Source organism: Silene latifolia, chromosome X (genome assembly GCF_048544455.1).
Source record: "Silene latifolia isolate original U9 population chromosome X, ASM4854445v1, whole genome shotgun sequence".
Lineage (NCBI taxonomy): Eukaryota > Viridiplantae > Streptophyta > Magnoliopsida > Caryophyllales > Caryophyllaceae > Silene > Silene latifolia.
The window spans coordinates 109,960,664-109,975,078 of record NC_133537.1 but is presented as its reverse complement, the minus strand read 5'-3'; the positions used below and the strand labels follow the sequence as shown (position 1 = coordinate 109,975,078).

General features: G+C 37.3%; 1 protein-coding gene and 1 long non-coding RNA gene across 2 annotated transcripts; one reads left to right on the top strand and one right to left on the bottom strand.

Annotated features, from left to right (window-relative positions):
* The first annotated feature begins 5,777 nt into the window (after nucleotides 1-5,777).
* Nucleotides 5,778-7,150, top strand: LOC141621542 (uncharacterized). The gene is made up of 3 exons (XR_012532432.1): nucleotides 5,778-5,981; nucleotides 6,766-6,912; nucleotides 7,018-7,150. It is a non-coding gene; the product is annotated as an uncharacterized LOC141621542 (long non-coding RNA).
* Nucleotides 7,151-9,709: 2,559 nt separating this feature from the next.
* LOC141618072 (uncharacterized) lies at nucleotides 9,710-11,572 on the bottom strand. The gene is made up of 2 exons (XM_074435192.1): nucleotides 11,350-11,572; nucleotides 9,710-10,182 (listed from the first exon to the last, which is right to left on the bottom strand). The coding sequence occupies exons 1-2, from the start codon at nucleotides 11,570-11,572 to the stop codon at nucleotides 9,710-9,712; spliced, it is 696 nt and encodes a 231-aa protein (XP_074291293.1).
* Between the last annotated feature and the right edge of the window lie 2,843 nt (nucleotides 11,573-14,415).

Sequence of the window (14,415 nt, the reverse complement as noted above, 5' to 3'; positions counted from 1 at the left end):
TTTATGATGATTTAGCAAGGGTTCTCAAGGTTCTCATCATGTTAGTAGTTCTCACCGTATCCTGACCCTATATATATATATATATAGGAATGAGATCATGTGAGGATACACTATCTTTTTGAGGATTGAGAATTTCGTTACAATATCAGAGGTTCTTCAATACAATATCACAGGTTATTTGATAAAATATCACAAAAAAATATACCTGTGCAAAAACAATATATATAATTTTTTTTAGGTCATATTTTCCGTGATATTGTATTGAAGAACCTGTGATATTATTTTCATTAATCCTCAATCCTCAAATATTTAGGAGTTCTCACCGGATCCCGACTATATATATATATATATATATATATATATATATATATATATATATATATATATATATATATATATATATATATATATATATATATATATAGAGAGGAAGGATCAAGTGAGTCCACCTTAAGTCATTAAGTCCATAAGTCCCATTTAGAGCCCTTAGATTGTGAGGATGAATGGCTAAGATTACACCAAAAAGCAACTTATAACATTAAAATAATATGTAGACTAATTACCTCTCTCCTTAGGCTATTAGACTTACTGTTCATTCTGCATGTATGTTTCTCATCAGTCACTTGCACGTTATTCAACTTTCCTCCACTTGATCATACAACCTCCTCATAATTTCAAAAAACCGTCCTTCCTTATTCCTGTCTTTCATCTCACATTTCTTCATTTCTTTTCTATTCCTTACTGTTCCATTCTCTTGCTTACCAAATACAACAAATCCATTTCTTTTCTGTATTCTATCGCATTCAAACCCTTGTAGTTCCTATCTTTGTTTCTTTACCTCAGCTTGAAGGTAATTCATTGATCATCCTTTATTCTTTTCTTTGTTTAAATTTTTTTATTTTGCAATTTATGCTTGAGTCGTAATTGTTGTATTGCGTGTTTCAATTTTATTGTGTGTTTCAATTTCTGTGATTTTATTGTGTGTTTGAATATTTAATTAAATTCACGGTGTAAATAAATCAATTGATGGGTAGTGACAATGTATTTGTTAGGGTTTTAATCGAGCTGTTTTTTTGGGGATTGTAAATGTGATGTAATTGGGACTGTGAATGTGAGGACAACCCAAGTGTAAATGTGAACCCAAAAAAGTGTAAATGTGAACAATCAGAAAGTGTAAATGTGAGGATAGGAGAAGTGTAAATGTTATCAAATAAAGCGTAAATCTGACTCAATTGGAAGTGTAAATGTGAAGATATTTAAAGTGTAAATGTGAGGATAGAGTAAGTGTAAACGTGAACACTAAAACTGTAAATCTGACAAAAATGGAACTGTAGATGTGAAGATAATGGAAGTGTAAATGTGAGTTTAGGAGATGTGTAAATGTGAACAAATAAAGGGTAAATCTGACTAAATTGGAAGTGTAAATGTGAAGATACTGGAAGTGTAAATGTGAGTGTAGGAGAAGTATAAATGTGAAGAAATAAAGCGTAAATCTGACTAAAGTGGAACTGTAAATGTGAAGATAATGAAAGTGTAAATGTGAAGATAGACTAAGTGTAAATGTGAACAAATAAAGGGTAAATCTGACTAAATTGGAAGTGTAAATGTGAAGATACCGGAATTGTAAATGTGAGGATAGAGTAAGTGTAAATGTGAACAAATAAAGGGTAAATCTGACTAAAGTGGAAGTGTAAATGTGAAGATAATGAAAGTGTAAATGTGAGTGTAGGAGAAGTGTAAATGTGAATAAATAAAGGGTAAATCTGACTAAATTGGAAGTGTAAATGTGAAGATACTGGAAGTGTAAATGTGAGGATAGAGTAAGTGTAAATGTGAACAAATAAAGGGTAAATCTGACTAAAGTGGAAGTGTAAATGTGAAGATACTGGAAGTGTAAATGTGAGGATAGAGTAAGTGTAAATGTGAACAAATAAAGGGTAAATCTGACTAAAGTGGAAGTGTAAATGTGAGGATAGAGTAAGTGTAAATGTGAATAAATAAAGTGTAAATGTGAACAAATAAAGGGTAAATCTGACTAAATTGGAAGTGTAAATGTGAAGATACTGGAAGTGTAAATGTGAGGATAGAGTAAGTGTAAATGTGAACAAATAAAGGGTAAATCTGACTAAAGTGGAAGTGTAAATGTGAAGATAATGAAAGTGTAAATGTGAGTGTAGGAGAAGTGTAAATGTGAATAAATAAAGTGTAAATGTGAACAAATAAAGTGTAAATCTGACTAAATTGGAAGTGTAAATGTGAAGATACTGGAAGTGTAAATGTGAGGATAGAGTAAGTGTAAATGTAAATGTGTAGATTGTTATAGGTTGACTGATCACTTGTGCATTTCTTATGTACTTTTTGTTCCCGATTCGGATGGTATCTGATGGAGAAGTACCTGGAGGTGAACAACAACCAGAAGTTACCCCTACTATTTCCGTTAAGTGTCGCCCCAACCGGCTTCACAAGCTTATTGGTAAGCTTAACATTGCCCAACGAGCTGCTGTACAGAGGATTGGATTTGGGGGGCTGCTTCATCTTAAACTCAGAAGTTTCCCGCTTTCACATGTTCCTGAATTTCTTGAGGCTTTTAGCGATGGTTCTCATGTTTTCAGGGCGTCGGAGTTGAAGGAGTTTATGGTTACTAAGTATGATGTCTATGACTGTTTCATGTTACCTGTTGGTGAGAGAGAGATGGAAATAGTACCTACTGGACACATGCCTGGTGCTAAAGATGAAAAATATGTGCGCATAAAACAACTGTGGCGCAAAAAGTTCAAAGTGAAATCAAATTCTGATTCTATTCCTTTAGGAGACGTCTTCAATTATATTGAGTCGCAATTCAAAGATGGAGGCGATGAATTCTGCCGCCTGTTTGTGCTTCTTAGCATTTCATCATTCCTTGCGCCGACATTGAACAACGGCATTGAAATTACACTTTTGAAAGTGGTTGAAGATGTGAGTGCCATACCGGAGTATGACTGGTGCTCGTATGTATTGGAATGTCTAGCTAATGCTGCAGCCGAGGCTCGCAACGTGCAGTCACATCTGCTTGGTTGTATCCCTTTCCTTATGATTACTTATTTTCAGCGGTATGATTACCGTGGCAAGAGTTGCCCAGATGGCCTTCCACTTATTCAAAGATTGGGATCTGAAAACTCTATCGAAGAGGTTAAAGGATGAGCTGGACGTGGGTCCACTGGGTCGTCTAACTTTGTCGAAGGTGATGTACCCGCGATGTCAAAACAAGACCCCTGATGAGAAGGACACCGGTAATACGATGTTGGCTATAGCTGGCGTGCCCAAGGCGCCATTGGCAAGCCCTACGCCTCTTCTGATTTCAACGTCGGGTACATCACCCGATAAGAAGTTTATTCAGATTGAACTCCCTCCCGGTGTTGAAGATGACGATGAGTTGAAAGCTAGGGTCAGATGTAAGATTTATGTTATGAATGTTTAATTAATCGCATATTTTATTTAATATATATATATATATATATATATATATATATATATATATATATATATATATATATATATATATATATATATATATATATATATATATATATATATATATATATATATATATATATATATATGAGCAGTATATTTTGTGTATCTAGAGTCTTAAATCTTTTTTTGTTACCAACTGTAGGGTGTACACGAGCCGTACTTGAAGATTCAAAGGAACGCTTGTGGCCTTCTATTCCTGGTATACGGATGCAAACAAATGCTTAAGAATTTAACAACGGGTGCTACTTCTTCAATCGATCTTGTTCCGTCATAAGCGACGCAAGCTTTTTTTGAAGGTGCAAAGGTGAAGGAATATGTTGAAGAAGTTGGAAATTTAGCTTCCCAAATGAAAAAGTATAATGATAACGCTCCCTCATTGTCAGATGTTGGGAAGGTGGCCAAGAAAAAAACAAAGGCAAGCAAGAAAAAAAAAGACCAAGGCTCCTAAGTTCGAGTTTACGCCTACTGTAGAGCCTGTATCACTTGCAGAAGATTCTGATTTGGGTGATAAAGCAGGTGATGCGGCGATGTCAGAGGTAATGGAGACCGCTAATTTCTACAACACCGCTGAACTTAACGAAGCCTGTCGACGAGAGGAAGAGGAATGCGGGCTAGATTTAACCGATGACTTGACTCAATACACTGATCGGCAGATTCTAGAGAAAATTTATAGCCCGGATGAAGTTGAAGAAGCGTACACAAAGTCCTCATTGAACGAGGAGCAGGAAAGTTTGGGAGGGGAAGTGACTGACACTAGTGGTTCCCTAGAGAAAGCTGAAGATGTTGTTCAGAAGTGTAAGTCAGAAGCAACGAATAAGGGTGATGCGGATGTGGTAGGCCAGTCAACTGAAGATGGTTCATCTTCAGTTCAACTAAAATTTATTTCGACTGCGATATTGATAATGCGCTGCAAGGTTTGGCGATGTTGGGGATGGTGGCGGTGAAGCGGCAGAGGGTCGCGTACGAGATAGGTGAGGATGAGATTGTGCGGGGGTATGGATATGGAGTCGGCTCAAGAACAGGGCCTGTTTTTACGCGAAGGGGAGCCGCCTTTTTCAAAAGTAGCAAACAAGGTGGGTGCGGATATGGTAGTCCCGTCAATTGAAGATGGATCATCTTCATTTGAGTTGAAATTTATAGCGACAGCTGATATCGATAACGCGTTGAAAAAGTTGTCGACAATGTGACATTGAAGTGGCACGGGGTGGTGCACGATCCGGATGAGGTGCGGCGGGCATGGACATGGAGCCGTCCCAAGAGGGGCCTGCCGGGGCCCGAACCACTCGTGGTTGGACTAGTGCCTGGTGAGGTGTGGATGTTAGCGGTGCACCGGTGGAACGCCCGTTGACCGACGCCAAGTCGGTGGTACGAAAGCACCGATGGTGAGCCCGACGTTGTTTCAACCACAGTGCGTGAAGATGCATCGCAAGAAGGTTTAGAGATTGGTAGTGGCATGGTCAACGAGGAAGGTGAGGGCCCTCTTGAACAACCTGGTTGCCCTGGTTCATTTCGAATGATGACAAGCCCATGGATGTTGCGGAGGGGTTCGGATAAGGTTATTGTTGAAGCACCCTCCTCCGAGTTTAAGTTGCCGGAATTTCGGTGTACGTTTATATCTACGCAGAGCTAGCCGAGGCGTTTAAGAGGGTTCCAGTGAGGATTTTGGAACGACGATGTGGCGAGCCCTTCTCAACCAGCCGTTCCCGCGGATGGTCGGGAAATTTATGTCCCCCGTAGTAATATGGATCACCACCCTTTCCTATTTCATTCACATGAGCCCTTACAGTGCATGGAAGTGGTCCCTGAGAATCTGACTTGCACCATGGATTGTGGGGAACCCATGCCCGAAAGCGAGGGCTTTGTTATCTAGACTGCAGCAAACTGAATAAGAAATTATTTAGGGGTGTTTTTAAGGAAAGGAAATACGTCCTGGACTACGTATTTAACAAATCAGAAGCTTGGTTGAAAGGGTGAGTCGATTAATTTCTATGTTAAACATATTAATACTTATATGTTGTCGTAACCATGTTTGCCTTATATAAATCAAACTTTTTTTGTAGGGAAGAATTGGCGCTTTTTCGACTTTTTCTTCGTGTCACCGGAAGACATGTTAACCCTTGAACCTGGACAAGAAGTTATGAATTCTGTAATCGATTGTTGGTGCCTACTAATCAATAAGATGATGTATGACCAAACTGCACCAGTTGCATCCTCTCGTTGTTTCTTCGGGCTTAGTCACACCGTACTTGCCCTATCCTCACTCAATGCAATTTTTATAGTTCCAATTTAATTGTAACGTAAGTGTCTAAATTTAATAGCGCTGCCGTTTGTTTGAACAGAGCCCTGCACTGGAAATTTGGAAAGCCAAGAAGAAAGGCATTGTTCTTGACAAAAAGGACGAAATCTGGGCTGGGTGGGATGCTTGGATTCAATCCTGTTTGTCTCCATTTCAACTTGGATCTGATATGGTAAGTGTAAATGTGACCTATTGTGAAGTGTAAATGTCATCACACCGAAAGTGTATATGTGATTTTCACAGAAAGTGTAAATGCCTGGATGTGATTAAGAAGAAAGTGTAAATGTCATGAAACATGAAGTGTAAATGTGATACGTAGTGAAGTGTAAATGTTATGATGTATAGTGTAAATGTGATTATATAGAAAGTGTAAATATGTTGACATAGCGAGTGTAAAGGTGACTAAATAAATAGTGTAAATGTCAGCACACATAAAGTGTAAATGTGAAAATATGTAAAGTGTAAATGTCATGACATATGAAGTGTAAATGTGAGACACAGTGAACTGTAAATGTCGTGAGATATTGTGAATGTAATGAAATATGAAGTGTAAATGTGATACATAGTGAACTGTAAATGCCATGATGTATGTATTGTGGAAATGTGATCATATAGAAAGTGTAAATGTGATGACATAGGGAGTGTAAAGGTGACTAAACAAGAAGTGTAAATGTCATCACATTTAAAGTGTAAATGTGAATATATGGAAAGTGTAAATGTCAGCACTTTGGAAGTGTAAATGTGAGATATAGTGAAGTGTAAAAGCTATGAGACGGGGAGTGTAAAGGTGACTAAATACGAAGTGTAAATGTCATGACATATATAGTGTAAATGTGAATATATGGAAAGTGTAAATGTCATGACACAGGGACTGTAAATGTGACGAATTATTGAAAAAGTAAATCTGAATTTTTTACTGAGTGTATCTTTTATGTCTTTGTTGTCACACCCGCCAGGTCTTCATCCCGATCTTATCTGGCAATAATGATCATTAGAGCTGTGCATGCATAAACTTCGTTTCCGAGCAGATAGAGTATTTGGACAACCGTCGATACGACGATGATTTTGAGAAGCTTCCATATTTTGGAATTTCCCGTATTGCGGTAATAATTATAAATAGCATACCGTAATTTGTTCTTCAGTGTTGATGTATTCTGGAATTGTAAACACTGTTTTTAAATTGACTTTTTTTTTAATTCCTTTTACAGTGTGATTTAATGGGTGCGTATCTGGAGTCTAAAGGGTTTGTCAGAGGATCAAAGGTTGCTGGGTTCAAATTTGTGAATGTCGAATTTAAATGGCAAGGCACGGGTTATTCTGCGTTTGATTGCGGGGTGTACATGATGATACACATGCTTTGCTTTTCAATGGGAAGCTATTTGATCGCGCCTTAGGTGAGAGGGACATTCTGAACCTCGTCCGGGCTGAAGTGGTGTCCATTCTTATCCCGAGTGACCATAACAAAGTGAGGGAGAGCGTTCGCTCAAGGATAACCCAATTCGAGAAAAGTATGGTCAAGGTCCGAACCCGCCGGGAAAACCTGGTCTCCAATGTTGCACAGGTTTTAGTCCGGACGATGAGGAAGAGATTACGTACATGAACGACCTCGTGTTGCGTCCCACCTCCTAAACACGTAGAAGGAAGCCCCGTGGTCAATCCCGTAGCCATACAGCGGAAGCGCCCGCCGTTGTTCAAGCGTCAGCGCAGCTCGTCGGGTAGCCAACCGTTGTCACCGTGACGGAGGCCGTTCCGGGCGGGGGAATGGCTTGGGTTGCTCAATTGATCGTGGTCAGCTGGTACGCAAACTCTTGTTGTCTCGACCTTCTTACGGAACAATCAAAGTTTGGTCAGGGGTATTCGATCACGTCGAAAGCATGCGGTGGACTATTGCCTGTTAGACGACTACAACTTTGAAAATTCGTTAGTTCTGGCGCTCTTATAACAAGGCCAATTCGTTACGATATTTAATTTGTAACTACTTCTCAATTTCTTACTATTATACGTGTGTTTTATTGCGGTGAATCAATCTCTTGGTACAAAGAGGGCATGCCACGCATACGGCCCCGACATCATGACCATGCTTCCCGAGGTTGTAATGTCGCCCGTTGTCATTGAGTCATGGGTGTTTTTTTGAACCATTTGGAGTCTACTGAACACTTACTTCCTAGGATGGCCTTCTTTGGGATACGTCATATGGTACACCCCCCTCCCCCTCCCCCCCCCTGACAAAGCCTCAAAGTTATACATTAGTTCTTTCTTTTATTATGAAGTCTCACTCACTCCCCGAACAGAATGTATCATGCAGCTTATGGATATACGTGAAGCAGGCTCACAGTCTAATGACATCACCGATCGGTTGTATCACATTTGGGATACCTTCATCCAGGATCGTGATAAAACTTTCAACCCGAATGCCGAGTTTATCTTCGCACTGTCAACATTGGTGGTCACTTTGCATGCGTGTGTATAAATTTTGGACAACAAACCGTGGATCTCCTTGACTACCAACATCATGCCAACGGGATCATCAAATGTGCAATGTTACTCGCCAAGTGGCATTAGTGTTAGCGATTATTTGGACGCGAACGGACAGGGATATGAGATTACTAGCTTTGAGCATCGGCAAATCCCGTTCAGCGCCAAACACCCCTTCCTAACATAACAGAATCAGGGATTTTCTGTATGATGTATATGCTGATGTACGAGGGTCAACCTTTTGAGCATCCAGACTTGGAGAGGAAGAGGAATCGACGGTACTTGGTAGTCGAGTTGGTGGCGACGCTTGTTCTAGCTGACATAAATGTCAACAGAGACATTTTTGAAGCAAAGTTGAATGGGTTTATCGCTGGAAAAGAAGATTTATGGGCCAAGTTACAAAAGAAGCGCAAAATTAAGGCTGTGTTGTCGAAAAAGTGAACAATTTGTGGACATATTTTTTTTTAAAATGTATTTTGTTTGGCAATCTTGAACTTAGTAAATAATGTTTTGCAAGTGTAAGCTTTACAGTAATGAAGTGTAATTGTAAATTACACTAATGAAGTGTAATGGTTGACTATTTTTTGGCATTTATAATCATAGTTTTTCAAAGTGTAAATGTGACTAAATTGCAAGTGTAACTGTTATCACACTTGTAATTTAGTCACATTTACACTTTAAGTAAATGTTAACACACTTAAAGTGTAAATGTTAACACTCACGTGTCAACTTTAACATACCGAAAGTTTGAATATAAACACACTGAAATTAAATTGAATGCAGTGTAAATGTGGTGACATGGGAAGTGTAAATGTGGTGACAGCCCAAGTGTAAATGTGAACAAAAAAAGGGTAAATAAGAACAAATAGGAAGTGTAAATTTGAATATAGGAGAAGTGTAAATGTGAACAAATCAAGTGTAAAACTGACTAAATTGGAAGTGTAAATGTGAAGATATTCAAAGTGTAAATGTGAGGATATAGTATGTGTAAATGTGAAGTTACTGGAAGTGTAAATGTGCTGACATGGGAAGTGTAAATGTTAACACCAGTTATTTGAAAATAAGTGTAATCATGTTATTGAAATAACATAAGTAATCCAAATTAAGTTCAAGTAACACAATGGTTGGCTATCTAATAAAACAGAGAGATTTTGGTCTTATGCCAGTGTAACTCTAACGTTGGTGTTACTAAAAGTTACACCAACTGCATTTCAAAGTTACGCTGCCATGAGACCAATTCCTTATCGCCCGCTCCAGTTATAGCACATCAAAGTTTTAAGTTACACACTCAAAATATATAAAGCAACACTTGTCACTGATCTGACGTCTATTCTTCTCCTGACTCCAGCTCTTCCTCCTCCTCTCCTTTATCCTCTTCTGGTTCAGACGACCCTTCGCACAATGGCGTGTGTCTTTGAGAAGGGGTTAGGCGCTTTCTCTTGTCGTGATTTGCCATTCTCTTGCAATTCTTACACTTACGTTTGGGTTTCCTAGCCAACACCATTGCTTTTGTTTTGTCTCGACAAAGAATCTTTTTCCGGTCCCCTTGTTTTTCGAATTCTTTGGTGGCAATATCGTCACTACCTCACATGCCGTACAATTCAGAAATTTCTCCATTTGTTGATTTTTATTCAACACTTCCTCTAATGGTGAGAGGGACTGTCTAAATGATCTAATTACAGTGGAAAAGCTGTCAACATCAGCTATTCCTTTGTCTCGAAGGAGCCCTACAGCTTCATGAACTTCTGACCACATTATTGACATTGCAATTTGTTTTTCATCGATGACTTGCATGTTTTCTGTTCCTTCACCATTAGATGTGAAAATCCTTAATCGGAGATACTCTTTCATCCATCTATTCAGAACATAATCTTCTGGTATAGTCTTTATCCCACTTGCTGAAAAAATCCATATTATATGGCGGCATAGATTCCTGTTCTTTCAAACATCGTACAACCGCAACTTGCTTTACGTGTACCGTGTCATCGATATAAAGCTATCATGTAAGTGTGAACGTTAAAAATAGTGTCACTTATGTAAAGTGTAAATGTATTGAATTGTAAAGTGTAAATGTGAAGTCATTAGAAGTGTAAATGTAATGATCTAAAGTGTAAATGTCATGAATTGTAAAGTGTAAATGCTAAGTAATTAGAAGTGTAAATGTAATCTAATAGGAAGTGTAAATGTTAAGGTATTAGAAGTGTAAATGTAATGATCTAAAGTGTAAATGTCATGAATTGTAAAGTGTAAATGCTAAGTAATTAGAAGTGTAAATGTAATCTAATAGGAAGTGTAAATGTTAAGGTATTAGAAGTGTAAATGTTAAGTTATAGGGGATTTACATGTGTAAATGTCATATGATGTAAAGTGTAAATGTCATCAATTGTAAAGTGTAAATGTTAAGTTAATAGAAGTGTATATGCAAACTAATAGGAAGTGTAAATGTAAACTAATGGGAAGTGTAAATGTTAAGTTATTAGAAGTGTAAATGTTAAGTTATAGGAATTTAAAAGAGGTAAAAACAGAAAGAGGTAAATGTCATATGATGTAAAGTGTACTGAATTATAAAGTGTAAATGTTAAGTCATTAGAAGTGTAAATGTAATGATCTAAATTGTAAATGTCAGGAATTGTAAAGTGTAAATGCTAAGTAATTAGAAGTGTAAATTACATAATCTAATAGGAAGTGTAAATGTTAAGTCATTAGAAGTGTAAATGTAATGATCTAAAGTGTAAATGTCATGAATTGTAAAGTGTAAATGCTAAGTAATTAGAAGTGTAAATGTAATCTAATAGGAAGTGTAAATGTTAAGGTATTAGAAGTGTAAATGTTAAGTTATAGGGGATTTACATGTGTAAATGTCATATGATGTAAAGTGTAAATGTCATCAATTGTAAAGTGTAAATGTTAAGTTAATAGAAGTGTATATGCAAACTAATAGGAAGTGTAAATGTAAACTAATGGGAAGTGTAAATGTTAAGTTATTAGAAGTGTAAATGTTAAGTTATAGGAATTTAAAAGAGGTAAAAACAGAAAGTGTAAATGTCATAGGAAGTGTAAACTACCTGTACTGTACACAACTTCAAAATTCTTCTTTCTGGTTGAATCTTTGACAATAGTTATCTCTAGCTCGCCTCTCTCAGTGAAACCTCCTGTTCTACATGTATCAATTGAGAAGAAGGCTTCTTGTTTGAATTTGTTGAAAGCTGAATAGGTGTACACCTTTGCAGCATGAATCTCTAATGCCAGATGTGTTGACGCCGTTGCTATGGACGAGTGCTTATCCATGTTGTCAAGTCAAGCTTTTGTGTATGTCTTTGTTGGTCCATAGCGCTCTCAAAACGCATCCAAAACTCAACCAATGTTCTTGACTTGTGCTCAAACCTCTTGAAAAAGCTATTTTCGCTCTCTGATCTTTGAGTTGTCCTCATAATCGACGCCATCCTCAAGTCTCTGCAATGCGCCATCACCCACTGTCCCCTTATAGCATATGTATCTGCAAACCAATCATTTACGCCAACACCATGATCTTGAACTATTTGCTCCCAGAGACCATCAAATTCTCGCGCCTCAAGCTCATCGTCCCATATAATGTTATCAATTTTACAGATGAAGTCATTATAGTCGCTTCTCGATACGCCAAACTTATTTGGCATTTTGTTCATTATATGCCACATACGTAACCGATGGCGTTGTCTTGAAAACAAGAGGGACAGATTTGATAATACCTGGTCCTGATCCGTAATTATGTACTCGGGTTCCTTACCCCCATTGCTTGTAAAAACCGGCTGAAAACCCAATTAAACGACTCATAATCTTCCCTTGCAATTAGAGCCCCACGAACGTCACGATCGTTTATGGTGGTCAACACCTGTGAATGGTGTGAATACCATAGAATACTTATTGGAGGAGTAAGTTGGGTCGAATGACACCGCATCACCAAAAATTTTGTAATTATCTCGGCGGTGAAGTGGCCCCCGCCCATATGGCCCTACGTAGGGTCGCCATCATCGTCAAGGTCATAGTCAAAGTAGAAACCTATTCTTGTTTCAGTCATTTCCTTGAAATGGTCAACAAACAACTGACCATCCCGTTCGTGAATGAAACATTTAACATCCCTATGGAAGTTCTTAAAATCATTTAAGCTTGCTCCAATGTTTTCGTATCCATTCACTTGTTCTTTGCAGATTCTGTATGTTTTTGTTGCTCCTATCTTCACCGCCAATTAATCATTAATGATATACGTCATATAAATATAACATGAATGGAATTATTTATTTAGTATAGAGACTGATTATGTATTACAAACCCTTGAGTTTGACACGATTATCATCTTGTGATAATCTGTATGTTACGCGACAATTTCTGAACTCGTCTGTCCCGAAGTGAGATAAGCTCGTGATTGTGACCCTCGTGGAACCGGTCAATTACTAAAAGACCATTCTTCATATATAGTCGTATCCTCGCTTTACACCCCACTCTAGTGACCCTGAATATCCTCTCGTGAATTCTCCCCATCCAAATCCGCCATCCCGATCTTTTCTCGGGCTTCTTGTGAGCGAAACCTTCTCGATTGCGGGGCACGACGAGCTTTGACTTGATCTCACCGCCACGCCATTTTGTTGTTGTGTACCTACGTACATCAAACCCACAAGCAATGGCGTATATCTTATAAAAAGTCACTGCATCCTCAACACCCCCAAACTCCTGGCCGATGTACGGTGTAAACCTCTTCTCCACCTCCTTACACGCTCTTGCCAGCAAAGTGAACCCCATTCTATTTTACCAAGTCTCAGAAATGTGCACAGAGTGTAAGTGTAAATGTAAATGTCCTCAGATATGAAGTGTAAATTTGCTGTTATAAAAGTGTAAATGTCATCAAAAGTGTAAATGTCAGAACTATAGTAAAAATAAACATCCAAAAGTGTAAGTGTAAATGTCAGTAGAAACAAAGTGAAAATGTGCTGTTCTGAAAGTGTAAATGTCATCAAAAGTGTAAATGTCAAAACTATAGTAAAAGTAAACATCCAAAAGTGTAAGTGTAAATGTCAGTAGAAACAAAGTGTAAATGTGCTGTAATGTCATGTGTAAATGTCAGCAAAAGTGTAAATGTCAGCAGAAATGCAGTGTAAATGTGATTCTTTATAAGTGTAAATGTCAACAAAAGTGTAAATGTTTTCAGAATGCTAACACAAATTAAAACTATAATATTAACAGAAAGTGTAAATGTAAAACTATAGCAAAAAGAGTAAACATCGAAATGTGTAGCAGAAACGAAGTATAAATGTGATTGTCTGAAAGTGTAAATGTCAACAAAGGTGTAAAAGTACACCAAAAGTGTAAACGTGAGCAGCAATGCAGTGTAAATGTTATACTTTAAAAGTGTAAATGTCAACAAAAGTGGAAATGTCAACAAAAATATAACAATAAAAATGCAAATGTATTGAATTGTAAAGTGTAAATGTTAAGTCATTAGAAGTGTAAATGTAATGATCGAAAGTGTAAATGTTATGAATTGTAAAGTGTAAATACTAAGTAATTAGAAGTGTAAATGTTAAGTTATAGGGGATTCACGTGAAAATGTCATATGATGTAAAGTGTACCTGTGTACAGTACATGAAAAGTGTAAACGTGAGCAGTAATGCAAATGCGAGGCTTTAAAAGTGTAAATGTCAATAAAAGTGTAAATGTTGTCAGAATGCTAACTCACATAAAAAATATAACAATTAAAATGCAAAGGTGACTATAACAATAAAAAAGTGTAAATTTAAAAGTACAGGAAAAGTGTAAACGTGAGCAGTAATGCAGTGTAAATGTGAGGCTTTAAAAGTGTAAATGTCAATAAAAGTGTAAATGTTGTCAGAATGCTAATTCACATAAAAAATATAACAATAAAAAGTGTAAATGTAAAACTACAGCTAAAATGTTCATGTAAATGTTGTCAGAATGCGTTCATGCTAATTTAAACTCAAATTAATGAAAACCCAACAGGAAGATTTAATTCTAACAATGTTCATTTCAAACCCCGTAACAAATAATCAAAACAAGAATGAACAAATTCGATGACATGCAAATATGCAAAACTGTAATGTTTACCTTCATCCTTCCTATTCAACTGAAAAATATGAAAA